The following is a 27,633-nucleotide window of genomic DNA, read 5'->3' on the forward strand; positions in this document are numbered from 1 at the left end:
TCCTGTTCAGCTCCGCCATGGGGCGGAGGCACCTCGCGCGGCACCGCGGGAGAAGCCGGCGCTGCCAGGACCGAGCGCGGCACTCTTTGGTGACGCAGACTGTTTGCCTCGTTATACCTTCAGTCCGGCTGCTCCCTCACCTCCTCCCAGGCTCCTCTGTGCGCCTCCTGGTAAAATGCACTTTCAGAAAGAACGCTCCTGAGCCATTTCCACCAGGAGCGTCATACTGGACTGCGGGGGGGGGGGGGGGGGGCCTTGGCTCCGTCCCTGGTGTTTGCCGGGACCGTGCCACGGCTGTACACGGGGGCACGAAACGGCGCTAGTTCGGCAGCGTCACGGAAAGGATGCACCTCGTGCGGTACCTCGGGCGAACCCGGCACGGCCAGATGTGACCGCGGCACTCTTTGGTGACGCAGTGTTTGCTCCGTTATACTACAGACCGCTCACAGCTCCGTAGACGCCTATCCGCACTGTAGGGGACGCACTGGGCCCGGCACTGCGGTGGTTCGGCTCCGCCATGGGGCGGAGGCGCCTCGCACGGTAACCGCGGTGAATCCGGTGCTTCGACTGGCGCTGCCCGGTGGTACCGCGGCTCCTTTCTGAGGAGGACTCTGTGCTTCCTTTACCTTTTTATTCTGGCTGCTCCCTACCCGGCTCCTTGGCTCCTCTGTGCACTTCCTGATAAGATGCAGTTTCAGCCTCTAAGGTGACCAGAGATCTTGCTTTTGGCGGGACAGTCCCGATTTTGAACAATTTGTTCCGCATCCCTCGGCGTTTTAAAAAAGTCCCGATTTTTGGAAAGAATGCATGACAAGCTAGGGAACTGCGGGAGAACGGGAAGGGAATATACGGTTTTCGGCGGCCATGTGGCTATTTAGCCAGGATATGAGTTTTATATTATTTTCGTTAATTTTATAATGTTAAACTTTAATAATAACAAATAATTGTTGAGAACTGATAATCAAGAACAGCATTGTTGATCAGTTGTTAGAATTTGACCACCATTGTTTGGCTTAGTGAACAATGGCATTTTTTGAGATTGGCAACGACGAAAACAGTTTGTAACTGTCTCTCAGAAGATACACATCGTACTGCGTGCTAGTAAGCTAGTTAAATTAGTGATGTCATTACAAATCAGCTATTCAGATAATTTAGGTAATTTATTTATTTCATAAATACATACATTTTCTTGAGTTTAGCAGACAGTACTTATATTATTTATATTTTATAGTGGCGGTAAAAAGTCTAGCGCCGGCCTTGAAAGTGATGCTTACAACTTAAGTTACCACAAATGCAGAGGAAAAAAATAATACAATTTAGTATTGTTATTTCTTAGAAAGAAATATAGGATTAAAAGTTAAATAATTTTTAAAAATATAGCTAGTTTATAACAATCAAATTAATTTAATTTATAAACTAACAATAAAATATGTTCATGTAATTGTGTACCTACTTACTGTGTTTTAAGCAATATGTATATAATAATTTATAATATAATTTTAAATTATTTTTTTTTAGATTTTTAACATAATGAGTAAGAAAAGAGGATGCAAATTCAACAATGATCTAAGAAGTGGATTTCCTTTTATTAAAAAAAAACAAAAGCGATTACATGGCAAAATGTGAGAAATGTAATGGTGAATTTTCTATTTCCCACGGCGGGAAGAATGATATTTTAAAGCACTTGGAGATGCAGAAACATAAAAGATATTCAAATACTGCTGCATCTTCCTCCAAAATACAGGAATTTTTTTGGAAAACAACTTATGGGGACGAAGAAAAGAAATTAGCATTAGCAGAAGGACTTATGTCTTTTCATGCTATTAACATATAGACCAAATTTTTAATCAAGAACCCCCCTAGGCCCCTCCCCCGTCAATGGTGTCCCGCTTTACCAATGTTAAAATCTGTTCACCTTATTGTAAGATGCAGTTTTAGCCAGAACCTAAGTCATTTTTACCAGAACCGCCATACGGCACCACGTGGTACCGGGTGTGTCCTAGAACCGCACAGCCGCCCCGCGGAGGACAATAGGCCGTACGCTGGGCGAACCGGCACTGTGCTCCGCATCAGCATCGTAGGTGAGACCACGCAGCTCTGAGCCGCACACGCCCCTCTGGCTGCGGGAAGGGGCCCGGGGCCCGGAGCTGCTCCTGTTCGGCTCCGCCATGGGGCGGAGGCACCTCGCGCGGTGCCGCAGCAGAAGCCGGCGCTGCCAGGACCGAGCGCGGCACTCTTTGGTGATGCAGACTGTTTGCCTCGTAATACCTTCAGTCTGGCTGCTCCCTCACCTCCTCCCAGGCTCCTCTGTGCGCTTCCTGGTAAAATGCACTTTCGGAAAGAACGCTCCTGAGCCATTTCCACCAGGAACGTCATACTGGACCACGGTGAACCTTGGCTCCGTCCCTGGTGTTTGCCGGAACCGTGCCGCGGCTGTACACGGGGACACGTAACGGCGCTAGTTCGGCAGCGCCACGGAAAGGATGCACCTCACAGGGCACCACGGGCGAACCCGGCACGGCCAGATGTGACCGCGGCACTCTTTGGTGACGCAGTGTTTGCTCCGTTATACTACAGACCGCTCACAGCTCCGTAGACGCCTATCCGCACTGTAGGGGACGCACTGGGCCCGGCACTGCGGTGGTTCGGCTCCGCCATGGGGCGGAGGCGCCTCGCACGGTAACCGCGGTGAATCCGGTGCTTCGACTGGCGCTGCCCGGTGGTACCGCGGCTCCTTTCTGAGGAGGACTCTGTGCTTCCTTTACCTTTTTATTCTGGCTGCTCCCTACCCGGCTCCTTGGCTCCTCTGTGCACTTCCTGATAAGATGCAGTTTCAGCCTCTAAGGTGACCAGAGATCTTGCTTTTGGCGGGACAGTCCCGATTTTGAACAATTTGTTCCGCATCCCTCGGCGTTTTAAAAAAGTCCCGATTTTTGGAAAGAATGCATGACAAGCTAGGGAACTGCGGGAGAACGGGAAGGGAATATACGGTTTTCGGCGGCCATGTGGCTATTTAGCCAGGATATGAGTTTTATATTATTTTCGTTAATTTTATAATGTTAAACTTTAATAATAACAAATAATTGTTGAGAACTGATAATCAAGAACAGCATTGTTGATCAGTTGTTAGAATTTGACCACCATTGTTTGGCTTAGTGAACAATGGCATTTTTTGAGATTGGCAACGACGAAAACAGTTTGTAACTGTCTCTCAGAAGATACACATCGTACTGCGTGCTAGTAAGCTAGTTAAATTAGTGATGTCATTACAAATCAGCTATTCAGATAATTTAGGTAATTTATTTATTTCATAAATACATACATTTTCTTGAGTTTAGCAGACAGTACTTATATTATTTATATTTTATAGTGGCGGTAAAAAGTCTAGCGCCGGCCTTGAAAGTGATGCTTACAACTTAAGTTACCACAAATGCAGAGGAAAAAAATAATACAATTTAGTATTGTTATTTCTTAGAAAGAAATATAGGATTAAAAGTTAAATAATTTTTAAAAATATAGCTAGTTTATAACAATCAAATTAATTTAATTTATAAACTAACAATAAAATATGTTCATGTAATTGTGTACCTACTTACTGTGTTTTAAGCAATATGTATATAATAATTTATAATATAATTTTAAATTATTTTTTTTTAGATTTTTAACATAATGAGTAAGAAAAGAGGATGCAAATTCAACAATGATCTAAGAAGTGGATTTCCTTTTATTAAAAAAAAACAAAAGCGATTACATGGCAAAATGTGAGAAATGTAATGGTGAATTTTCTATTTCCCACGGCGGGAAGAATGATATTTTAAAGCACTTGGAGATGCAGAAACATAAAAGATATTCAAATACTGCTGCATCTTCCTCCAAAATACAGGAATTTTTTTGGAAAACAACTTATGGGGACGAAGAAAAGAAATTAGCATTAGCAGAAGGACTTATGTCTTTTCATGCTATTAACATATAGACCAAATTTTTAATCAAGAACCCCCCTAGGCCCCTCCCCCGTCAATGGTGTCCCGCTTTACCAATGTTAAAATCTGTTCACCTTATTGTAAGATGCAGTTTTAGCCAGAACCTAAGTCATTTTTACCAGAACCGCCATACGGCACCACGTGGTACCGGGTGTGTCCTAGAACCGCACAGCCGCCCCGCGGAGGACAATAGGCCGTACGCTGGGCGAACCGGCACTGTGCTCCGCATCAGCATCGTAGGTGAGACCACGCAGCTCTGAGCCGCACACGCCCCTCTGGCTGCGGGAAGGGGCCCGGGGCCCGGAGCTGCTCCTGTTCGGCTCCGCCATGGGGCGGAGGCACCTCGCGCGGTGCCGCAGCAGAAGCCGGCGCTGCCAGGACCGAGCGCGGCACTCTTTGGTGATGCAGACTGTTTGCCTCGTAATACCTTCAGTCTGGCTGCTCCCTCACCTCCTCCCAGGCTCCTCTGTGCGCTTCCTGGTAAAATGCACTTTCGGAAAGAACGCTCCTGAGCCATTTCCACCAGGAACGTCATACTGGACCACGGTGAACCTTGGCTCCGTCCCTGGTGTTTGCCGGAACCGTGCCGCGGCTGTACACGGGGACACGTAACGGCGCTAGTTCGGCAGCGCCACGGAAAGGATGCACCTCACAGGGCACCACGGGCGAACCCGGCACGGCCAGATGTGACGGCGGCACTCTTTGGTGACGCAGTGTTTGCTCCGTTATACTACAGACCGCTCACAGCTCCGCAGACGCCTATCCGCGCTGTAGGGGACGCACTGGGCCCGGCACTGCGGTGGTTCGGCGCCGCCATGGGGCGGAGGCACCTCGCACGGTAACCGCGGTGAATCCGATGCTTCGACCGGCGCTGCCCGGTGGTACCATGGCTCCTTTCCGAGGCAGATTCTGTGCTTCCTTATACTTTTTAGTCCCGCTGCTCCCTACCCGGCTCCTTGGCTGCTCCGTGCACTTCCTGGTAAGATGCAGTTTTAGCCAGAACCTAAGTCATCTTTACCAGAACCGCCATACAGAACCACGTGGTACCGGGTGTGTCCTAGAACTGCACAGCCGCCCCGCGGAGGACAACAAGGCCGTACTCTGGGTGAACCGGCACAGTGCTCCGCATCGGCATCGTACGTGAGACCACGCAGCTCTGAGTCGCACACGCCCCTCTGGCTGCGGGAAGGGGCCCGGGGCCCGGAGCTGCTCCTGTTCGGCTCCGCCATGGGGCGGAGGCACCTCGCGCGGCACCGCGGGAGAAGCCGGCGCTGCCAGGACTGAGCGCGTCACTCTTTGGTGACGCAGTGTTTGCTCTGTTATACTACAGACCGCTCACAGCTCCGCAGACGCCTATCTGCACTGTAGGGGACGCACTGGGCACGGCACTGCGGTGGTTCGGCACCGCCATGGGGCGGAGGCACCGCCATGGGCAGAGGCTGATTCACGGTAACCGCGGTGAATCCAGTGCTTCGACCCTCGGCTCCTTTTGAGGATTCTGTGCTTCCTTATACTTTTTAGTCCGGCTGTTCCCTACCCGGCTCCTTGGCTCCTCCGTGCACTTCCTGGTAAGATGCGGTTTTAGCCAGAACCTAAGTCATCTTTACCAGAACCGCCACACGGAACCATGTGGTACCGGGTGTGTCCTAGAACTGCACAGCCGCCCCGCGGGGACACCAGCCCGTGCCCGGGTGCCCTGGGCGCTGTGCTCAGCCCCCTCCCTGAGCCGCAGACGGCCCTCTGGCTGCGGGAGGAGGCCCGGGGCCGGAGCTGCGCTGGTTCGGCAGCTCCTGGGAGCGGATGAACCATGGAAACCGGCGCGGCCAGGACAGAGCGCGGCACTCTTTGGTGACACAGAGTGTTTGCCTCCTTAGACCTTTATTCCAGCTGCTCCCTAGCCTCCTCGTAGACCAGTGGTCGGCAAACTCGTTCGTCCACAGAGCCAAATATCAACAGTACAGCGATTGAAATTTCTTTTGAGAGCCAAATTTTTTAAACTTAAACTTCTTCTAACGCCACTTCTTCACATAGACTCGCCCAGGCCGTGGTATTTGTGGAAGAGCCACACTCAAGGGGCCAAAGGACTGCATGTGGCTCGCGAGCCACAGTTTGCCAACCACTCTCGCAGGCTCCTCTGTGCGCTTCCTGGTAAAATGCACTTTCGGAAAGAACGCTCCTGAGTCATTTCCACCAGGAGCGTCATACTGGACCACGGGGGGGCCTTGGCTCCGTCCCTGGTGTTTGCCGGAACCGTGCCACGGCTGTACACGGGGACACGTAACGGCGCTAGTTCGGCAGCGCCATGGAAAGGATGCACCTCGCACGGCACCACGGGCGAACCCGGCACGGCCAGATGTGACGGCGGCACTCTTTGGTGACGCAGTGTTTGCTCCGTTATACTACAGACCGCTCACAGCTCCGCAGACGCCTGTCCGCTCTGTAGGGGACGCACTGGGCCCGGCACTGCGGTGGTTCGGCTCCGCCATGGGGCGGAGGCACCTCGCACTGTAACCGCGGTGAATCCGATGCTTCGACCGGCGCTGCCCGGTGGTACCGCGGCTCCTTTCCGAGGAAGATTCTGTACTTTTTTGTACTTTTTAGTCCGGCTGCTCCCTACGCGGCTCCTTGGCTGCTCCGTGCACTTCCTGGTAAGATGCAGTTTTAGCCAGAACCTAAGTCATCTTTACCAGAACCGCCATACGGCACCACATGGTACCGGGTGTGTCCTAGAACCGCACAGCCGCCTTGTGGGGGACAACAGGCCGTACTCTGGGTGAACCGGCACTGTACTTCGCATCGGCATCGTACGTGAGACCACGCAGCTCTGAGCCGCAGACGCCCCTCTGGCTGCGGGAGGGGGTCCGGGGGCCCGGAGCTGCTCCTGTTCGGCTCCGCCATGGGGCGGAGGCACCTTGCGCGGCACCGCGGGAGAAGCCGGCGCTGCCAGGACCGAGCGCGGCACTCTTTGGTGACGCAGACTGTTTGCTTCCTTATACCTTCAGTCCGGCTGCTCCCTCATCTTCTCCCAGACTCCTCTGTGCGCCTCCTGGTAAAATGCACTTTCAGAAAGAACGCTCCTGAGCCATTTCCACCAGGAGCGTCATACTGGGCCACGGGGGGGGGGGGGGGGGCCCTGGCTGTTCGCAGGGACCGTGGAGGCTGTGCTGAGCACTGTGCTCAGACCCGCTCACTGCTCCGCAGACGCCTATCCGTGCTGTAGAGGACGCAGGGGGCAAGGTACTGTGGTGGTTGGGCACCGCCATGGGGCGGACGCACCTCACAAGGTAACCGCGGTGAATCCGGTGCTTCAACCGGCGCTGCCAGGACTAAGCGAGGCACTCTTTGGTGACGCAGAGTGTTTGCTTTCTTATACTTTTTAGTCCGGCTGCTCCCTATCCGGCTCCTTGGCTCCTCCGTGCTCTTCCTGGTAAGATGCAGTTTTAGCCAGAACCTAAGTCATCTTTACCAGAACCGCCATACGGAACCACGTGGTACTGGGTGTGTCCTAGAACCGCACAGCCGCCCCGCGGGGACACCAGCCCGTGCCCCGGTGCTCTGGGCGCTGTGCTCAGCCCCCTCCCTGAGCCGCAGACACCCCTCTGGCTGCAGGAGGAGGCCCGGGGCCTGGAGCTGCGCTGGTTCAGCAGAGCCTTGAGGCCAATGCACCTCGCATGGTGCAGCCAGCAAACCCAATGCTTCGAACTTGGTGCTTCGAACCCGGTGCTTTGGGTACCTACCATGGCTGTCTTTTGTGTGTGAAGGCTTTGCTTCGTTATATATATTTTTTTCTTCTTCTGAGAACACGATCCACGTTTTATTTACATTTTGAGACTAACTTCAATCTCAAAAATCAGATATCCACTCACCCATTTCCTTTTTGCTGATTTCACTTAAATTTAAACACATGGTTTGTCAAACAAAGACTGTAAACAAATATTTACCATGCCTGTTACATATAACACACAGAAACAGCTTTTTACAGAAATTCATTGACTTTTCCCATGACACTTTAAAAATTTTAAATACTGGTATCAAAACAATCCTAAACATATGTATTTTAAAAGTATATTTTTATTTAGTTCAGAGAGGAAGAGGACAAGAGAAAGATAGAAATATCAATGATGAGAGAGAAGCATTGATTGGCTGCCTCCTGCATAACCCTTAGTGGGGATCAAGCCTGCAATCCAGGCATGTACACTTAGCCAAAATTGAACCCAGAACCCTTCAGTCTGCAGGCCGATGCTCTATCCACTGAACCAAATCGGCTAGGGCCTGAACATATATTTGATACTATTGGTAGTCAGCACCCACACCGCTTCAAAAATTAAAACAATTTGAGACAATTTCCTTTTACTTGCCACTTTAGACAATTTAAATTGAAGCTCTTTAAGCAAAATGGATAAAGCATGCAATTTCTCTTTTTTCCTTCTTGAGATTTTTTCTTTTTAGTAAAAATCAGCATACTTCCATCTTGTCAATCTGAATTCTATTTTGAATGTTCCAGGTTTATGTTAAAATGACAGTGCCTTAAAAAAAAAATTGTGCTGCATTTTTCTCCTGTTACCTGAAAACATAATGTGTATGCATATGTTAATTATATCCTTACAGATGTCTGGGTCTTGTTTACCAGCCGGCATTCTTTTACTTTAATGTGTGGGTATTCTGCATTGTGATGTTTAACCAGGACATTAACATGAGTAGGAGATAGTTGATTTAAGAGAAGTTTGAGACCCACTAAAATTAATTGTTGTATGCGTGTCCTTCTGCTGGCGGTGGAATTGTCACGTTACCTTTGGACAGCATTAGACGTCTTAGTTCTTGATGTACGACTTGAATGCTACACGAGTTTCGCCATTTTGTTAGTACTGGTATGCTCCGTGCCTCTGCCGATCCCCTGGCATTATTTATGCCGGGCATGCTCCTGTTGGCTACAAAGCTAACTGATGGAGGAGCTTCTGGGGGTTTAGGTCCACATTCTACTTGCAGGCTCTATATTCCGTTTTCATCATTTGCCCTTGGCGGTCCGCTAATCATACCTGTCCACCTTGGAAGTGTCATATCTTCATCGTCTTCAAGGCCCTCGCTAACCGCACTATCGCCCACTCCTTCTTGTCCTTCAAGTTCTTCCAACAAGCAAAAATTAGGAGGACCTTTCACTCCCGTGGGGCCACTATCTTCTTCTGCACCCCCCCCCACGTTAGCCAGGCTGCTCCCTAACCTTCTCCTAGGCTCCTCTGTGCACTTCCTTGTAAAATGCAGTCTTAGCAAGAGCGCGAAGCCATCTTCACCAGAACCTCCATCCGGAACCACAGCTGAACGTTGGCACAGTGCCTGGTGCTCGCTGGAACTGCACCACTGTACCTCGGTGGACACAGCACTGTACTTCAGTCCCCCTCCCTGTATTGCAGAGGCACGTCAGCTCTCCAGGGTGGATGCCTTCCTGCATGGACCTGTGCACGCTCATCAGGGTCCAGGGGCTGGGGCACCTGGTGCCGCCCAGCGGGCCATCCGGTGCTTCGAACCCAGCACTTCCTGGTCCTACCGGTGGCACTCTTTTTTGAGGAAGATTTTTGGTTTCATTATACTTAAAAAAAAAAAAGTTTTTTAAACTGATTTTTAGAATAATTTTTTAATCGAGGGGGAGAGAGAGCAAGAGAGATAGGAACATCAATGAAACAACGCTGTACTACAGCGCTGTACCTCCGATGTACACGCACTGGCACTGTCCTCCGTTCTGCTCTGTCCCGCGGACGCAAGGTGGCTCTGGAGGCGACACCAGGGTGCCGGTCGGTGGTAGTTGGTCAGAGCCTTGGGGCCGATGCGCCTCGCAAGGTACCACCCGGCGCCTCAAACCCGGCGCTTCGAACCTAATGCTTCTGGGTTTCACTGCAGCACTCCCAAGGGCTTTTGCTTCATTTTACTTTTTTTTTTTTTTACGCCACCCACGGCCGCATTCAGCCCACAATGAATATTTTTTGCAGCCTAGCCAGTATGTAAGAAACATTTTAATAAAAAGTTTGTAACTTGCCGAAACCGGTTTGGCTCAGTGGATAGAGCGTCGGCCTGCGGACTGAAAGGTCCCAGGTTCGATTCCAGTCAAGGGCATGTACCTTGGTTGCGGGGGCCCATCCCCAGTAGGAGGTGTGCGGGAGGCAGCTGATCAATGTATTTCTCTCATCGATGTTTCTAGCTCTCTATCCCTCTCCCTTCCTCTCTGTAAAAAATCAATAAAACATATTTTTTAAAAAATTTGTAACTTAATTTTTACAATGCCCTGTTATACATGATTATTAATAATAATGAACAACAACGTTCACTAATGACTGGTTACTATAATCGTGTTGCAATCATTTCCCTTACTCCACTAACACTAGCAGCGAATGTTTTAACGGCCAATTGCCCCGTCATTAGTCTCAGACTGACTTGTTTGGTGTGCGCAACAGGAGATATTTCACTTTCAAAGAAGAAGAACAACAAAATGGTTTATTTGCATTATGCTTATTAATGTGTGCCGTTATTCGGTGTCTGGTAAATTAATGCTCAAGGAAAAAAAATATTAATGTCGATTAAAATGTCCTATTATTTTATGTTAGCGGTGACTCATTTATTTCAGCGCTTTGTATTCAGCATGTGCCTGTGGGAATAAACCCACGTTTCTGTGAAAAGGGAAGCGTTTGTATTTCTGTGGCCCACGGAAACCCAAACCGTCTTTAGGTGGCCCGTGTTCGCCTCTGAGTTTGACACGCTTGTTCTGTGCTCCTCTGTGCACTGCCTTGTAAAGTGCAGTTTGGGCAAGAACTCGAAGCCGTTTTCGCCAGAACCTCCACCCTGAACCACAGGTGGCCCGTGGCCCCGTACCTGGTGTTCGGGGGTGTACAGCGGCCTCTCTAATGTACCTGGTGGCTTTGAACCTCAGATCACACGCCACTGCACCGCAGGCCCAGGGCAGCGCTGCCTGCTGGGCGCACCTCGGCATGGAACTGCGGAGTTTCGGGGGGCATCTCAGGCGGGTGCGCCTTGGCTCTTCCCCGTGATGCCGGGCACTCGCTGGGGAGGAAGACTCTGCTTTATTACACGTTTTCCCGTCCTCCCGGGTCCCTCTGGGCTCTGCCTGGTGAAACCCAGTTTTAGCAAGAACTCATCTATCACTCACCAGAACCGCCCTGCCTGCCTCCCTGTGGGATCGATCGCTCTGCATATCTCTCTGATCGGGAACCTAAGCCTTCATCATTTCCCAGGTCATATTTGATTGCCCTGTCCCATCTTCAGCAAGGATCGCGCTAGGTTTGTTTAACCAGCGCTTCCCTTCTCCCGATGCCATTTTCCATCCATTGCCCGCACTCTCCCCCCTGGCTGTATATTGTCGCCCCCTCACGCTGTGTTTGGGGTTGAGCCCAGTCTCTCCTCCATTGTGAAGTCAAAAGGGCAGGGGTCCCTATACCTATGCTACGCTCTGTCTCGCCATCTCCAGGATGTGTCACTGTGTCACTGACCAGCTTTCCCTTTAGCAGTGGCACTGCGACAGCTCAGCACCGCAGCTGGCACAGACCCCACCTTCCCGTTCAGCTCCATACACAGCTCCCAGCATGGCAGCGTCCTGTGGCTGTCCCCGTGATGCCATCGGTGGTGGTGGTGCCGCTGAGGTTTTTATAATACCTTGGTAATGTACCGTAGATGTGCCTCGGGCACTGTGCCTTGCAGACTTTCCAAGGCACTTCCTGCGACTTCTTCACTTCAACGTACTTGGTTTAGGCTCCCGAATCTTCTCCTAGGCTCTTCTGACATCCTCCTTGTAAAGTGTCGTGTTAGCAAGAGCCCTGCTGGGCCAGTTTCACCACACACACACACACACACACACACACGCACACGCACACGCACACGCACACGCACACCATCTCTTTCTGCATCGCCTGGCACACTCCTCCCAGCCCTCTCCAGGCAGCTCTAGGACGTTCCTTTTGGAGCGCCCCCAGTTCAGGCTGGAAATCATGGCATTCCCCGACAAAAAAAAAAAACCACAAAGAACACACAGGGGAATGTAGCAGCCGTCATGCAACATGTATGCTCGTAACCAGAGGTGCCCCAAGGCGGTGGCAGCTGTTGCTGGGTCCAGCTGGTGCATCTCCCCCACGGCTGGCAGGGCTCTGCCTGCTGTGCCAAATGCCTGAAAGGTGCCCCGGACTTCCGTGCAGAAACGGAAAGACACAAAGTAATTGCCACGAGAGAAGATGGTTGTCACTAGAATGAAGCAGGCTGTGCGGGGCTGCCACAGAAGTGTCCTGCAAGATTAGCTGAGAGAGAGAGAGAGAGAGAGAGAGAGAGAGAGAGAGAGAGAGAGAGAGAGAAAGGAAGAGAGAGAGAGGGAGGAAGAGAGAGAGAGGGAGGAAGAGAGAGAGAGAGAGGAAGAGAGAGAGAGAGAGAGAGAGAGAGGAAGAGAGAGAGAGAGAGAGAGAAAGGAAGAGAGAGAGAGGGAGGAAGAGAGAGAGAGGGAGGAAGAGAGAGAGAGAGAGGAAGAGAGAGAGAGAGAGAGAGAGAGAGAGAGAGAGAGAGAGAGAAAGGAAGAGAGAGAGAGGGAGGAAGAGAGAGAGAGGGAGGAAGAGAGAGAGAGAGAGGAAGAGAGAGAGAGAGAGAGAGAGAGAGATGCGGGCGGGCGGGCTGGGTCCTCTGGGGGGTTTGCTTGGACAGGAATGAGCTATGGCTATGAACCGTTTTGGTAACTCTGGGGTATAACACTGGTCAGCGGCTGTATAAAACCATGTCACGGAGAGAGAAAGGATCCCGGAGACTCCATCTATGGCACCTCATTGCTGCCATGATACACATCCTCCCAGGTTCCCATTCCCCTCGTTCTCTGTCCATGATTTCTTCCCAATACAGCACTTTGTTGTGCCATACACAGATAATATTAAATCTACCATCTTAGCTATGTTTAAGTGCATCTTTGCTATGTTTAAGTGCATAGGTTAACTATATTCGTGCTCCCTATATCTCTAAAACTTTTTGATTCTGCAGTCTGGCAATTGTACAGCCAATTCATGCTAATCACACTTCTCTGATCCCCCAGCATTTGGTAATCTTCATTCTATGTTTCTTTCCATGATGTTTAGGTACGTCATGCAGTGATGTTCTGTCGTATGACTTTGCATATTTCTTTTAGCATAGGTCCTCAGGGCTGCGTCATGTCCCATCATATGTAAAGACCCTATTATCTCTCTCAGCTGTTGTGATGAACATGGGGCCCAAAATATTCCTTGGAGATCGGCTTTGAGTGGTTTTGGAAAAAATACCCCGACGTGGGGTTGGTAGAGAATACAGAACCCCTCTTTTGACATTTTGGAAGAACCTCTATACAGGTTTTTTTTTCTTTTTTTTTTTTTAATAATGGCTGCACTGTCTTACCTTCTCACCAACCGTGCACTTGGGTCTCAACCTCTCCATTTCCCTTGCAACACTGTTGTTTTCTGCTGTTTTGACGCCTGGTACCCTGATGCAATGCGAGGTGATATTTCATCGTGGTCTCGACATATATATTTCCCCGATGATTTGTGGTGATGAGCATCTCTTCATATGCTTGCTGGCTGGCTGTTTGTATATTTTCCTTGGAGGAATGTCTCTTCCATCACCGTTTCCCTTTTCAACTGGGTTATTGGTTTTGTTGTTCGTTTGTATCAGCTTCTGGAATGTGCCGGGGAGGAAAGCCCTTAACATTTACCATTGTTTTCGCCCGTTCCACAGGTTGCCTTCTACCCTGTTGTTTCCTTGGACTTGTGGAAGTTTTTAAGTTTGATCTCACCCCACTTTTCTATGGTTCAAACAATTTTGAGCGCGATGTATGTGTGAATCTCTTGTGTAATGAATACAATTGCGTTCACAATGATTGCTGTAATAGTTTTCTGTGGCTGTGTAACGAATCGCCACAACCCTAGTGGCTTAAATGAAACCCATTTATTAGTTCTTGGTTCTGTCGTCGGAACTGCTCCTGCTGCAGTTGGAAGTGGTCTCTCTGCGGCTCTAAAATCCTAATAGCAGAGGTTCCGGCACCTCCTGCGATGGCCCTGGATCTTACCATTTTAACAAGTATCGCTGACTAGCTCTTTCTCTTTACCACCATGGCTGTGTGCAGACACTTCCTGCCTCTCTGTGGGCGGTACCTTGCCTCTGCCTCCTTCCGGGCACCAGAAGCGCCATCCAATGCAGCACCACAGGGTACCCAGGCGCCCTCGGGACAAGGAGTCTTTGCTTCACCATCCCTTTAGTCAAGGTTCCGGACCTTCTTCTGGGCGCATCTGTGTACCTCCTCCTTAAGCCCAGTCTTAGCACCAGCTCTGCTAGATCCATTTTCACCAGATTCCCCCAGCTTCTGGGATATCAAATCAGAAACCTCACCCTAACCGGCCACCCTGGACCGCCTTGGCAAGAATGGCATTGGCGTGGTAAGGTGGAGCCCACCCTCTCCCTGATGTTTCCTCGTAGTCATTTTTTCATGCCCACCCTGCTCCTCGGCCATAAATGCCCATTTGACCTTATTGTATTAGGAATGAAGCGCAGCAGCTCTCCACCAGGAAGTCCCTGTACCCACTGCGGTGGTCCTGAATAATACTGCCTGGCCATTGTAAGCATTATTTCAGGCTGCCACACCGCCAGCAGTGCGCTAGTGCACAGTCATGGGTCCTGAACCCTATATTGCTGTGTCACACAGCCCGGCACCTGCAAGTCGTAGTTTGGGCTCCTCCCTAGCACTCTGTGAGGGTGGTGGGTGGTGGTGGCTCGATGCTCTTCAATATGGCCCTCTTCCAGGCATCAGGAGGAGGACTAAAGTGCAGGAGCTCCCTCGTTTAGTCTGGGAAGTCATGGCAACATCCTATCCACACACACACACACACACACACACACACACACACACACACAGAAAATACAAAACCAAAAACCCAAAACCAAAAAACAGAGAGCAGAAAACAATGCGGTAGGCATCAGGAAGTCATTGCACCACAGCCAGCAGTGCTGGTTAGGTGTGGCCCCTGGTGGGTCCCACGGAGAGCCCAAGCGTCTGAGGCCCTATCTTTACCCTCTGGGGTGCTCTTCTGCGCCCCACTGCGCCAATGGTTGTGCAAACCGAGAGAGTAAGCTACACACACAAATGATCGCTATGAAGGAAGGCATTTGCCTGATACTCCCTGTCTCCTGGGAACAGGAGGCCTGGCCGGAAACACAGGGTCCCCTGGGAGAGTGGCCAGCAAGATCCGCAGGCAGAGGGGCGAGGGGACCTGGGGGCAGAGCCCTGGTGGAGATTTTCTCCGGAAGGAACGTGTATAGCGAAGGAGAGGTACAGACTAGTGGTTTATCCACTTCTTTCCAGGTGGTCCGGGTTGCTGGCGTGTAATTGTGTTGGTGGTCTGTAATGGTTCTTCGCCTTTCTTTGGTGAGCATGGCACTGGGTCCTTTTCCCCTTCTGACTGTATTGTTTGAGTCTTCCCTCTTTTTGGTCTTGGTTGTCTAATTAAAGGGTTTCAACGTTGCTCCTCTTTCCACAAAAGCAACTCTTCCTTCCTGGATTTTTTCCTATTGTCTTTCCAGTCTGTATGTCCCTGACTTCTGCTCTCATCTGTATTCTCTCTTCCTGCTGCTACTTCTGGCTTCGTGTGTTGTTAGGTTAAAGTTAGGTTATTCGAGGTATTTTATTTTTTACTTTTACTATAGTATTTTTCCATTATAAACATCCTTTCTAGAACTGCTTCTGCTGCATGGTATAAACATTGACTCCCTCCTGTTTTTGTTTGTATCAGGCAGGATACCTTATGATTTCTTTTCTTTCTTTCTTTTTTTTTTTTTAAAGGGAGTAGGAAGGAGCCTGTGTCTCCATATCTTTTTAGCTTTTTTTTTTTTTTTTTTTAAATACATTTTATTGATTTTTTTTACAGAAAGGAAGGGAGAGGGTTAGAGGGTTAGAAACATCGATGAGAGAGAATAATCAATCAGCTGCCTCTTGCACATCCGCCACTGGGGACATGCCCACAACTAAGGTGCATGTCCTTGACCAGAATCGAACCTGGAACCCTTCAGTCCACAGGCTGATGCTCTATCCACTGAGCCAAACCAGTTTTGGCTATGATTTCTTTTTTAAGAATATATATTTTATTGATTTTTTTACAGAGAGAAAGGGAGAGGGATAGAGAGTTAGAAACATCGATGAGAGAGAAACATCGATCAGCTGCCTCCTATACACTCCCCCCTGGGGATGTGCCCGCAACCAAGGTACATGCCTTTGACAGTAATCAAACCTGGGACCCTTCATTCCACAGGCCAACACTCTCTCCACTGAGCCGAACCGGTTAGTGTCCTTACGATTTCTTTTATGATTTCGTCTTTGACTCCTTAGTTCTTTTGGAGTGGTGGTTTAATTTCCACATATTATTAATTTTTCAAGTTTTGTTTCACTAGTAATTTCTGTCTTCACACCGTTGTGGTCAGAAGAGATAGTTGTATGAATCAAGCCTTGTTACGCAGTCTACTTTCCATTCACTCCATGGTCCCCCAAGCTCAGGGAGCACTGAGCTCTCCAATTTTAGGCTGGAAATCATGGCAATACCCGAGAAAACAACAACAACAGCACAATACAGCCAGAGAGCAGCCAGGGTGACCACAACCAGCAGTGGACCCTCTGTTGGTGAGCCCAACCATCTCAGTGCATACATATCATGTCATCTGGTACAAAACTATTCTGCTCTCTGCTCCAATTGCTCTTTTTTTTTTTTTTTTTTTTTTTAAAGTACCCTAGACTTGTTCTGCACAGATAAAGTAAGACACACAGACACAAAAATGATTGCCCTAGGGGAAAATATTTTCGTTATAACCACGGGCTCCTGGAAACAGCAGGTACGTGCGTGAAGGGCTGCTGGAGAAGGGGGAAGGAATGGGCTAAGCAATGTGAGCAAAGGGCATGTGCAGATTATCGCTGGACGGTCTGGATAGTTTCTGCAGGCTGCACTGGAGATTGGATCTCCAGTTATCAGGTAACCGGCCCTGTAATGAAGGGCTAGGGACAGAGGTCTGATAAACAGAGGCGAGGGGGCAGTTTGGAGTCAGGGACAGGTTCACGTGCACATCAAAGCTTTGCTGGCAGGCACATTGTTCCCCTATGTCTCAGAATTAGTTCACCCTGGCAAGGTGGGACTCCTGGGTCCTGGGGCTTCACATTTCAGGGCTTCAGGAGCACATAAAAGAAGAAGACATAGGTGACACAATTGAGCTTGTGATACTTGGGCATCTGGTAGAGGATTTGTTGCAAGTCAACAAGTGAAGGCATTTGGATGTTTACATAGGGGGCAAAGCTCAAGTATATATATAGTTCTCCTATTAATGACTTCACCATATGGAAAGGCAATAATAGTACTTTTCTTCTTTTTTTTTAAAGTTAAAACTCCAGAAGACATAAGCTTTGAAATGACCTTTGAATTAAAGGAAGGAACAAGGGTGAGGTAAGCAACATGGTCAGTCCTAATTATCAGAAGTTAAAAGCACTAGGGGCTACTAGTTGTGGTTTTGTTAGCAAGAAAAAAGAAAGGGAAAAAATTAAAAATGGATGGCTAGAAACAAGAGGGGAAGTGGAGAAAGGGGGAAAAAAAAAAAAGAAAGGAGTAGGATATGGTAAGAGTTGGTAAAGAATTGTGTATTGGAAACCAACAATGTCAAACCATGTCCCAACTATGTCATTGTATGGAGTTGTATTACAGTTTTACCTACAGAATGTAAAAGTGGAAAGGAATACATGGAAGGAAGAATAGGATGGGAAAACTGTAACAGAGAAGCTAAATGTCATTCATGTGCAGAATTTTATTTATTTATGTTTATTTAATCCTCACTCAAAGATATGCTCCTTCTATTGATTTTTCAGAGAGGGAAGTAAAGGAGGGAGGGAGAAAAGGAAAGGAAGAGAGAGAGAGAAACTTGTATGTGAGAGAGAAACGTCTAAGGACTGCCTCCTGCAACCCAGGCACGTGCCCTGACCAGGAATCAAACCTGCAACCAACAGAGCCACGAGGCCAGGGCTCATTGTGCATAATTTAAAGTTGACGTGTGGGAAATACTGTTAGAATTGTAGTTGCCTGCCCCATTGCCATGCCTTTGCCCACATTTACTCCTGACAAATAGAAGCAACCATTAAAAACATCGTCTTTAGCTCTCATGGCTCATCTATAGATTTAGTTACAAAATAGGCTTATTTTGCTAGTTAGTGATTCTCCGACTTCACACATTACACATTAAATTCTCATAGGATGGATGAGGATGTAACCCATTCGCACAATCTCCTCCTGCATGCCAGCCTATCCCCATATTTATACTGCCATCCTCCATTTGTCCAGCATATAAATCTGTAGCCTTAAGCTATGGTTTTCTTCTTATTCCAATAATCAGTAAGATGAAGACATTACATTATCATCCTTCCCAATTCTTTCAGATAAAATTTTTGTCAAGGATGGAGGAACTCTCACAGGGAGGAATCAAGAACAAGACATAACGGATGGAGATATTTTGTGACCCTCCTAATGAATTTTAAAGTTATGATTTGGATGGAGAATATGAGTGAATCCTTTATCCTTTAAAGAGGACATTATACTTTTTAAAGAGCTGAAATGCCATGCTAGTGAGTAAAAGCTTCATAGTGCTCTCCCCTGACTATGAATAGGTAGATGTGCACAGTAATATAATTTTTGAGGACAACAATTCAATCTCTTAACGGATGGAATCTAATTTTTTTTTTTTTATGATTCAGAATTAGGACCTCGCCCTGCCATATAGCTCAGTTGGTTAGAGCATCTTCTGGATACACCACGGTTTGAATGCATAAATAACTGAACCAACAGATGGATCTCTCTCTCAGTCTCTTTCTAAAATAAATAAATAAAATTAAAAAAAAAACTCAACTAAAAAAAAAAAAAAAGAAAAAAAAAGAAGAAAAAAAAGAAAAAAAGAAATGGGACCTAGGTTTTCCCTATAGCCTTTTCCTTTAAGACGCTAGCCTAACGTTAGCGTAAACAGCTTACAAAATATAGGAATTATTGGAATTTTTATGGCTTCTGGAGATAAAAAAAAAAAGCAGTCTTGATTCTGATGAAGAAAGAAGAATGTGAAATAACACATACGTAGGATAATTTTTTTCTCTCTCTCTATGGGGGAGGGACTGAAATGCACATGTGAAACCAGCCTAGGATCCTTTAAATAAATATTTGCTGAATGAATGGGTTTTGATCTATAATGGGATAACAAAGGATTGAGGGGAAATATTAACTTTTAGAGCTCAACTTTATAGATACTTAAGCTCTGCTAAAAAAGTCCCCGTGGCCACTGGACAGGAGTCTGGCCTGGAAAGATTGTACATCTGACGCACGATGGCTCTTCCGCCACCTTTATGATACTATCATGTTGGGATAAAAAAAAAAAAATGCTGCCAACTAGCCCCAGCCGGTTCCACTCAGTGGATAGTGTTGGCCTTTAGACTGCAGGGTCAAGGTTCAATCCTGGCCAAGGGCATGCACCTTGGTTGCAGGATCCCCAGCCCTGGCCCGGCACATACTTGGAAGTTTCTCTCTGTCTCACCCTCTCCTCTCCCTTCCACTCTCTCTAAAATAAATGGAAAATTACCCTTGCGTGAGGGTTCACAGCAATGAAAAAAAAAATTGCTGTCAAGTAGGCTAAAATGTAATGATTTCTTGTCATTTGGCATTTGTATTTCAATCTCAGTGAAAAACTCGTTCATACGTAGAAATAGATTATTATGTATCAATCTGGTGCACGCAGGAAAAGGGAAACCGAGATGTTCCCAGGTCTTTACATTGTTCTCAATCACGCCCGGGTTCCGTTATTGAACGGCTGTGGTCTCTCAGGCTGTATTGTCTCCAGTGCCACCGAACGCGGTGGTGATGCATCGAGACTTCACAGGGCTCCGCTATTGAACCCCGAGCTTCTGCCCAAGCAGCTCATCCTATTCAGAGAGTTTTCTCGCTGGCACTTTCTTGATCTAGCCAGAAGAGGTTAATGGATTCTTTTCAGGTTACATTCAAGATTCATTTTCCTTCTTTAATGATTTTTTTCCCCCCCTTTGACTAAAACGCAGAGGGATTGCAATTGACTAACCATACCATTAAGAAAAATAACTCAGATATTTCACTTTTTGGGAGTGTGTGTGTGTGTTAGGCTTATGATTTCAATGTTCGGATACAGGCTTTCCAAATGCATTAAGAACTAATATACTTAGTGTGTAACTCAGGGGTCTAATAACTTTTAGCCGGTCCCCTATCTCTCTTTGCTCATTGTTGGAGGAATCTTTTTTGGTCCTAGGAAAATCTTCCCCCTTTCCCTAGGAAAAATCCTCTTTAAGTCTGAGAGACTCCTGTACCTGTTAATTCACTCCTTCTAGGGTTGTGAGTTTTATGAAACAATGCACTTCATTCTGTTGAAATACAGGCAATGTGAACAGCTAGCTGTATCTCAGCTAGTCTATATGTGAAGGCAACGGCAGCCGTGCTAATACAGCTCCCTGGCCACTGTTAAGAGTCCAGTTTGTAAAATGCATCCTGTTTTCAGGGTAAAAAAATGTGTGTCTTAGCATCTGTGAAATACATTATGTCATGGCAACTGGATGAATGTATAATGAGTTTTCTTTCACCAATTCCAAGGTTGAAATGTGAAAAGACCTTGCCTTAAAAAAAAAAAAAAATCAGTGCTTTTGTTTGTGTCTTAAAAAAAATCTGAAGGGGGTGATAAACTGAACAGTTGCGACAGCCGATTTAAAATGGGAGAAAGATATAGGAGGAGAGGCAGGAGCTGAAAAATACACAAAGAATGTAAACTAGGAATGCAAACGCAATGGGCGAGTTAAAAAAAAAAAAGGGAGGGGGGAACAAATCCACATGCTTTGTCCCCCCCTTTCCCCCCCAAATAACATGTAATGATAATGATTGCAATAACCAAAGAGCACAGTAGCGCATTCTATGGTGGTGATTATCATTATTATTATTATTATTATTATTATTATTTTTACAGAAGACACAAGCTCTCCAAGCAGAGTCTTTCTCCATCTTAGGTATGATCATTTTCCTTGTCACAGGTTATCATGCATTCAGTAGCATGCTGAATTCAGGTTTGTGTTCCTCGTTACATTAAGCTGGTTTTTTGTGTTTTTTTTTTTTTGCACAAAACTGCATTCGCAGTGGGTTGTGCAGAATCTCACTGAATAACTGAGTGGGCTTTGGTTAATATTTGTAACCCTTTCGTGTGCGGTACAGGTCTTTGAATACCTAACCTTCCCAAGCCTAGGGTTGTGTGTGTGTGTGTGTGTGTGTGTGTGTGTGTGTTTTCCCCCCTCTCCGTTTGTCAAAAGGTATAGAATTCATCCTACATCCTATAAAGGCTCGCCCTGAGGATGAAATGCAAGAATCCCCTCTATAAACCCTACACCCAGTGTCTGGCACCAATCAAGCGCCCATTGAGCAGCAGCTTTTGTTAGATGCAGCTCGCTGCGGTAAACACACGGGAAGCGCGCACACAGCAGCCCCCCGGAGCCCCACGCTCTCCGCTGCAGCTCCCTGTGTGCTGCTCAGACTTGGCAAGCCTTCTCCCGGCCGGCCCCTCGGATAGAGCAACCGTGGTGTGCCTATCTGGCGCTTCGCCGCCGCGCCCCGAGTCCGGTCATTCTGTTTGGAACAGGTTTGGCTTCCCAGGCTCCGAGAGGGGCCCTGACCCTGGAGGAAGTGTTCGCTTTAAAAGCTGCAGGGAGGGGGGCGGGCGGGAGGGAGGGGGTCGGCGCCCGCAGAGGGGGTGGGCTGGGGGCGGGCCGCCGAGCCTGCGTCAGAAGAGGCCTTGTGTTCGCACCTTCCCTGACGTCAAAGCGCATTCGGGCTGCAGCGCAGGCAGCGTCGCCCCCGGAGGAGGACGTGGGCTGAGTCGTGACTGGGGGCTCGGTCCCGCCGCTGACGCTCTCACTCCCTTCTCCTCCTGCAGCGGCGGCGGCGGCTCCTCCATCGGCCGCGCGGGCTGCGGGCTGCGGGCTCTGCTCTGCGGCCGCGGCGCTTGGACGGCTGGGTCCGGGCTCTCGCCATGGACCCGGCATAGGCAGGCGGCGCACCCACCGGTCCTCGGTCTGCTCCGGGGCCCGGCAGGCATCGGCGCGGCTGCGGCGGAGGTGAGCCCCGCGGCGGGCACGGGGGGCGGGCGGGCCGGCCGAGTGGGCGCGCAGCCCGGGCGACGCCCGCGGGGCTCGGAGCGCGCGGCCGGGGGTGGGGCCTCCCTTCCGCGGGCCCCGGGCGCCTCCTTCCTCCCGGGGGACCGGCTCCCGCGCCCGCCTTGCAGGTCCTCGGCGCCCCTGGTCCCCGGGCCCTTTTGCCCCTCGGGCGGGCGGGCGCGGGGCTGGTCTCCGGGCGCGGGGCGGAGGGGGGGGGGAGTGCGGGGCCGCCTGGCGTCTCCGTCGGGGTCCGCGATCGGAGAAGGGGTCCGCGGTCGGAGGAGGGGTCCGCGGCCGGAGGAGGGGTCCGCGGCCGGAGGAGGGGTCCGCGGTCGGACCGTGCGCGGAGGTCGGAGTCGGCGGTGCAGCCGCGGGGCCGGCGCGGCGGGCACCTGTGGGGCGGCGGTGCGGAGCCACCTGTCTGCGAGCCCCTTCCCCGGGCGCCCCGCGCCGCGGCCAGCGGCCCCCGGACTTGGGCGTTTTCCAGCTTCCCGCGGTTAGCATGCATTTCGGAAACGTTAGGGGTTTTTTTTGGTTTTGGTTTTTTGGTGAACGGTCGTTGTGCCATCGCCGCGCAACAGTTGTGTGAATCTGGTCCAATTCCGCCGTCGTCATCGCGCGCAGCCCGAGGCCCCTCCGCTCCGCGGGGTCCGGCGCTGGGCTCTGGCTGCGCGTGGGAGAAATGCGCAACGCGATGCTGGCTTTCCAGGAACGAAAACGTGTTTTTTTTTTACCCCCAGAATAGAGGTATATTTGTATTTACAGCAAATAGGTATTATCAGGGGAGAAAAAAAAACTGGGGGAAAAAAAAACTCATAGCAATCTCATCTTTGAGAGTCACTGTTAATTAATGTTTCATTCATTATATCCATTTGTTACATATCTGTAACGGATGCGATCTGCTCCCCCCCCCCCCCCCTACTGAATACATGGACGGCTTTCTCTATAGAGATGCGTAAACATCCCTCCACTGCCTGACCAGCATGCGCGGATTTGGACCTAAGCCCTGCGTGGAAGGCAGTGGGTTTTTTTTTTAATGTTTTTTTTTTTCCCCCTGCACCTTGGCCAGCAAGGGTCAGTCTTAGGAAAGACGCTCCTTAAAGATGGGATAAAGCGTCGCTGTCACAGCCAAGCTATTGGATGGCAATAAAATGAATGAAGGGCCAGCTTTTAGAAAATACTGTTTGTTCTGCTTGATCATATGAGGCAGTGTTTTGTTTTGTTTTTTTTCAATTGTAGTTTTCAGTCCATTCATTGGTAAATTGTGTATTAATTTGGTGAGTCATAACTAAGCACTTAAAAAAAAAAAAAAGGGAAACAAAATAGCGCAGACGAGACCAGCCTGCAGTACATTACGCATCAGGAAGGTATTGTTTTCGCAAAACTGTGTGTGCGGTGTGTGCGCGCGTGTGTGCGCGCTTCGTGCCCGTGTGCCCGCGGGGCTGTGATACACGGTGGCTGGCTTTCCTGTGCCACGGTATTTAATTGTGAAAGTCACTAATCCAAGGTACTGTCAGCACTCATCTCAGATTGGGAGCAATGATGCAATTATGCTAAATATTAGTTTTACTCTTTTCTTTGCAATATGTGACAGTGTTTATTGAGGCAAATTAGATTCCTAATTACTTGTTTTCACCTAATATTAAAACAAGCAATTAGCATTCCTGATAATGCAGAGAGAGAGAGAGAGAGAGAGAGCATTTTGTAACAGCGAAGAGGTTAGGAGCGGGGACGCTCAGCTTGACCTGGGGTCACACCCCTGCTACACTGGGTATTGGCGTGTGACCTGGGACAAAATACCGCCTCTCTCTCAACCTCAGTTTCTACATGTTGCAAATCTGTTTGATATTCAGATGAAATAATGCTTGCGAAGCTGTTGACCTATCCCGGGGTCAGACTAAGAACCCACTAAAAGCTAGCTATTATGATTTTAATAAGACGGAATTGAGGTGTCCAGGCTAATGCTTGTCACCAGAGGTAAACCAACATAAAATGGATAATTAAAAAAAAGAAAAAAAGGGGGGGGGGGAAGCCGAATCAGTTTAACGCTGCTGTTAAGAAAAGAGACAATGAATTACGATAAAAAAAAAAATAGTATTTGGCCATTGCTTTCCAGTCGTATCCCTTTTCCCTGACGGGTAATTTAAATTATTGTATTCAACAGGCCAATTGCTGTTTTATTGTCTTTTCTAGTAAATTGGTGTCTCTCTTGTCAGACTGCTGACAAATTATTTCCCATAGGGATTCTGAATTTTGTTAGCTTATATTTCAACACTGAAGTCAGCGCGAGAAACACGCATACTATAGGTTTGGACTCATTTCAACAAAACAGGTGTGCAAGAAATAATCTAAAAAAAAAAAAAAAAAAAAAGCATTTCATTTCAGTTTGAGACAGTTGCGCTGAAATCCTTTCAGAGAGTCCAGCGTCTCTGTTCATCGCCCCATGTTGCTCTATGCAGTCTTAAATATGACATAAACCAGTGAAATGAGAGTGTAAGCATTGCTATATTTATGAAAAATAAGCTAAATGCTTTGGACTATAAGAAAAACGCTTTTGCAGATATTCTTAATGGGGCATGATGACTGTAAAAGGTTGCACAAATGCCCAAACAATCATAATGGTGCTCTCAGTTTTGAATATGTCTTTAAGATTTTGTTCTGCTTTAGAGAAGCAGAATGGAAACTTGTTGAGTGTAAATTATGAAGAGGTTTTTGAAAGAATGAGAAAAAAAAAAAAAAAAGACTGAACTCTCGCTCTCCTATGCGCAAAAAAGCCCTCAGTGAAACAGAAAAGCCTAATTGGCCTTAAATAAAACATAAATACATTTCTATATTTTAAGCTAGATAAAATAGTAAGATGATATATATATGTGTTTTAAAAATCATCTTATTGACTGATTGATATTGATGATTTTTGAAAAAAATCATCTTATTGAGTTTACCAATTACTGGGTTCTAGCAATTAAGAGGGCTTTATTTTTACACTAATAAGATGAAAGAAATATTATGCAATCATTAAACATTCTGTTTTGGAATTATGGAACATACAGAGGTGCCTATCACATATGGTTAAGTGATAGAGGAGGCTATAGAATAGACCAAATAATATCATTCAGTTTTTATAAAAACGTGTTTAGAACAAAGAATATATGATAAATGTTAATTAATGGTTGATTTTTATGCTCATTTCTTTAGCTATATAATTGTCTATAATAAGTACATTTTACTTTCATAATAAAAATGAACAAAAGTCATTTTTAAAGAAAAAATTTGTGTTTTCCTAATTTGCAAGCATATTGAGGCTAAATTTTTTGCTCTAAGGGACAGTGTTCCTTTGAACTTGAATATTTTGGATATAAATTAATTTATCCAGTATTCTAGGAAATGGTGCTGAATAGTTTAACAATTATATTCATTACCCTGGAAAAGCTCCTTTGAGTCGGAAAGAACCATTGTTCCAGAATTTTTTTAAAGCATTCTTTGAGTATATATATATATATACTGCTTTCCAAAATATTTCCATACTGCCTAAACATATAGTCTAGATTCTTCAGTCCGCTTTGAAACCTTATCATGTCAAAACTCAATCTACTTTTCTTGCTTTATTGCCCCTTAAGTTCTTAAATGAAAACTTAGCGCTATCTGAACCTGTCAGCTCAGTATCTCCAAATATACCTTGTGCTTTTTTGCTTTTTTGTTACTTGGAATATCTTTTTCTGACCTTTGTGTAAGCAAATTCTACCCATTTTCCAATTTCCAGTTAAAAAAAACAACAAACCCACTCATATCTACTATGCATCCTGGCCCCTCCTGTTAAAACCAATTAGCAGTTATTATTTGTGCTTAATTCTTTTCTCAGATCCCACCTGGTATTTTTTGCGTTAATTTCCCAATTCCATTTTAAACTTCTTAAGGGCAAGAAAGCTTGTCTTATATTTCTCTCTATCCCTTAAAGCTTCTACCATGAAATCTTATACAGGATAGGTGCTGAACATGTATGTAGTCTTTGAATATACAACGCATGGGCATTTTGTGTTCACCAGTAATCCTGGATAAGAGTAAACACTTTGTCTACAACAGTATGGGGTGGGGGCAGAGGGAGAAAAGGATAATTTGGCCGAATTGTCAATAGCTATAGATCGATGGTGAAGAATTGACAGTAACTTTCATTAAAATGAGCACAGGAACGAAGAGTGGGGTGGCGAATTCAGCACCTAAACTTAATTTCACGTAAATATTTCTTTCAAAAGTTTCTTACGGAGCTTATTTTGAGTTTGATGGTATCTTTGTTCTTAGCCTTAGACGCACGGATTTGCCTTACATTCTCTTACTGCTGCTGTTCTCAAATCCCAGAGATCTGATATATTGGATGGGGATTATGTGGTCCATCCCCGTTACTCTGTAGGGCGCTTTGTTATTTTTGGAAACTTAATTGTGTCCCTTTTCAAACAAATATAATTTGGAGGCGTTCGTTTGGCAAATGTTAGACCCTTGTGGAGCTTATCTTTTTCAAAAAACATTATTTTAATTTGCAGATGTTTGCTGGAACTAATACAGCTGATGAAATACCTGCCCTTTTCTGCTGAAGGTAAATGACTTGCTACTTCTTAAAAAAAAAAAAAATGCCAGGTACCAGTAGAATTCAGAGATTGTATAAAAAGACCTAGTTAGTCTTGCAATGTAATCTAATCCCAGACCCCAAAGAAATGATCTTTTTAAGTAAGAATTTTATTAGTACATAAAGGATTGACATGTTATTGGTTCAGCCTGTATCAGAGTCACCCGGGAGCATTTTTAATATGTGGAATTGCCTGGGCCAGTGTGGCTGAGCGTCACCTATGAACCAGGACTAAACGGTTCAATTCCCCCGTCAGGGCACTTGCCCCGGTTGGGGACTTGCCGACTTGATCCCCCGTGTGGGGAGTGCAGGAGGCAGCCGCTCAGTGATTCTCTCCCATCATTAATGTTTCTATCTCTCCTTCCTTCCTTTCTGAAATCAATAAAAATGTGTTTTTAAAAATATGTGGAGTATGCATGGGCTTGTCTCCAGCAGATTTTGATTCAGTACGTTTTTCAGGTGAGTCTTAGCATGTGAGTTTAAAAAAAAAAATGCCAACAGGTGCTTCTGATTCATTGTAGCGCATTGCCATTGTAGCAAGTACTGTATATGACACTGGAGATGACGGAAATGGCAGGTAATAATGCAATGGGAGTTGAAGGACATAAAGGTTAAATATTTAAAAAATATTTTAAGTATTTTGATTGTGTGTGTGTGTGTGTGTTTGCCTTTCATTCAATGAATGTTTTCATTGTATTTCAAAAAAAGCATGAAAAAGCTTTTTAATATAATGATTTTCAAAGTTTAGGTTTAAGCTCTAGGGTTCGCTCTAACTGAAAATTTTCATATCTATAAATGAAACTTAAAGCTAGATTCAC

General features: G+C 47.1%; 1 protein-coding gene across 1 annotated transcript in view; it reads left to right on the forward strand.

Moving 5' to 3' along the window:
- Positions 1–17: 17 nt before the first annotated feature.
- Positions 18–27,633, forward strand: part of ZDBF2 (zinc finger DBF-type containing 2) — a gene marked incomplete at its 5' end in the record, with an annotated part of 47,160 nt that continues 19,544 nt past the window's right edge. Inside the window, 10 exons of the mRNA XM_084891333.1 lie at positions 18–170; positions 439–583; positions 2,302–2,449; positions 2,616–2,722; positions 4,441–4,588; positions 4,717–4,818; positions 5,311–5,429; positions 7,361–7,471; positions 17,392–17,455; positions 21,978–22,158. Coding sequence (XP_084747459.1) covers positions 18–170; positions 439–583; positions 2,302–2,449; positions 2,616–2,722; positions 4,441–4,588; positions 4,717–4,818; positions 5,311–5,429; positions 7,361–7,471; positions 17,392–17,455; positions 21,978–22,158 — 1,278 coding nt within the window. The remainder of the gene's footprint in view (positions 171–438; positions 584–2,301; positions 2,450–2,615; positions 2,723–4,440; positions 4,589–4,716; positions 4,819–5,310; positions 5,430–7,360; positions 7,472–17,391; positions 17,456–21,977; positions 22,159–27,633) is intronic.

Source organism: Pipistrellus hanaki (assembly GCF_964339955.1).
Source record: "Pipistrellus hanaki genome assembly, chromosome: 8".
Lineage (NCBI taxonomy): Eukaryota > Metazoa > Chordata > Mammalia > Chiroptera > Vespertilionidae > Pipistrellus > Pipistrellus hanaki.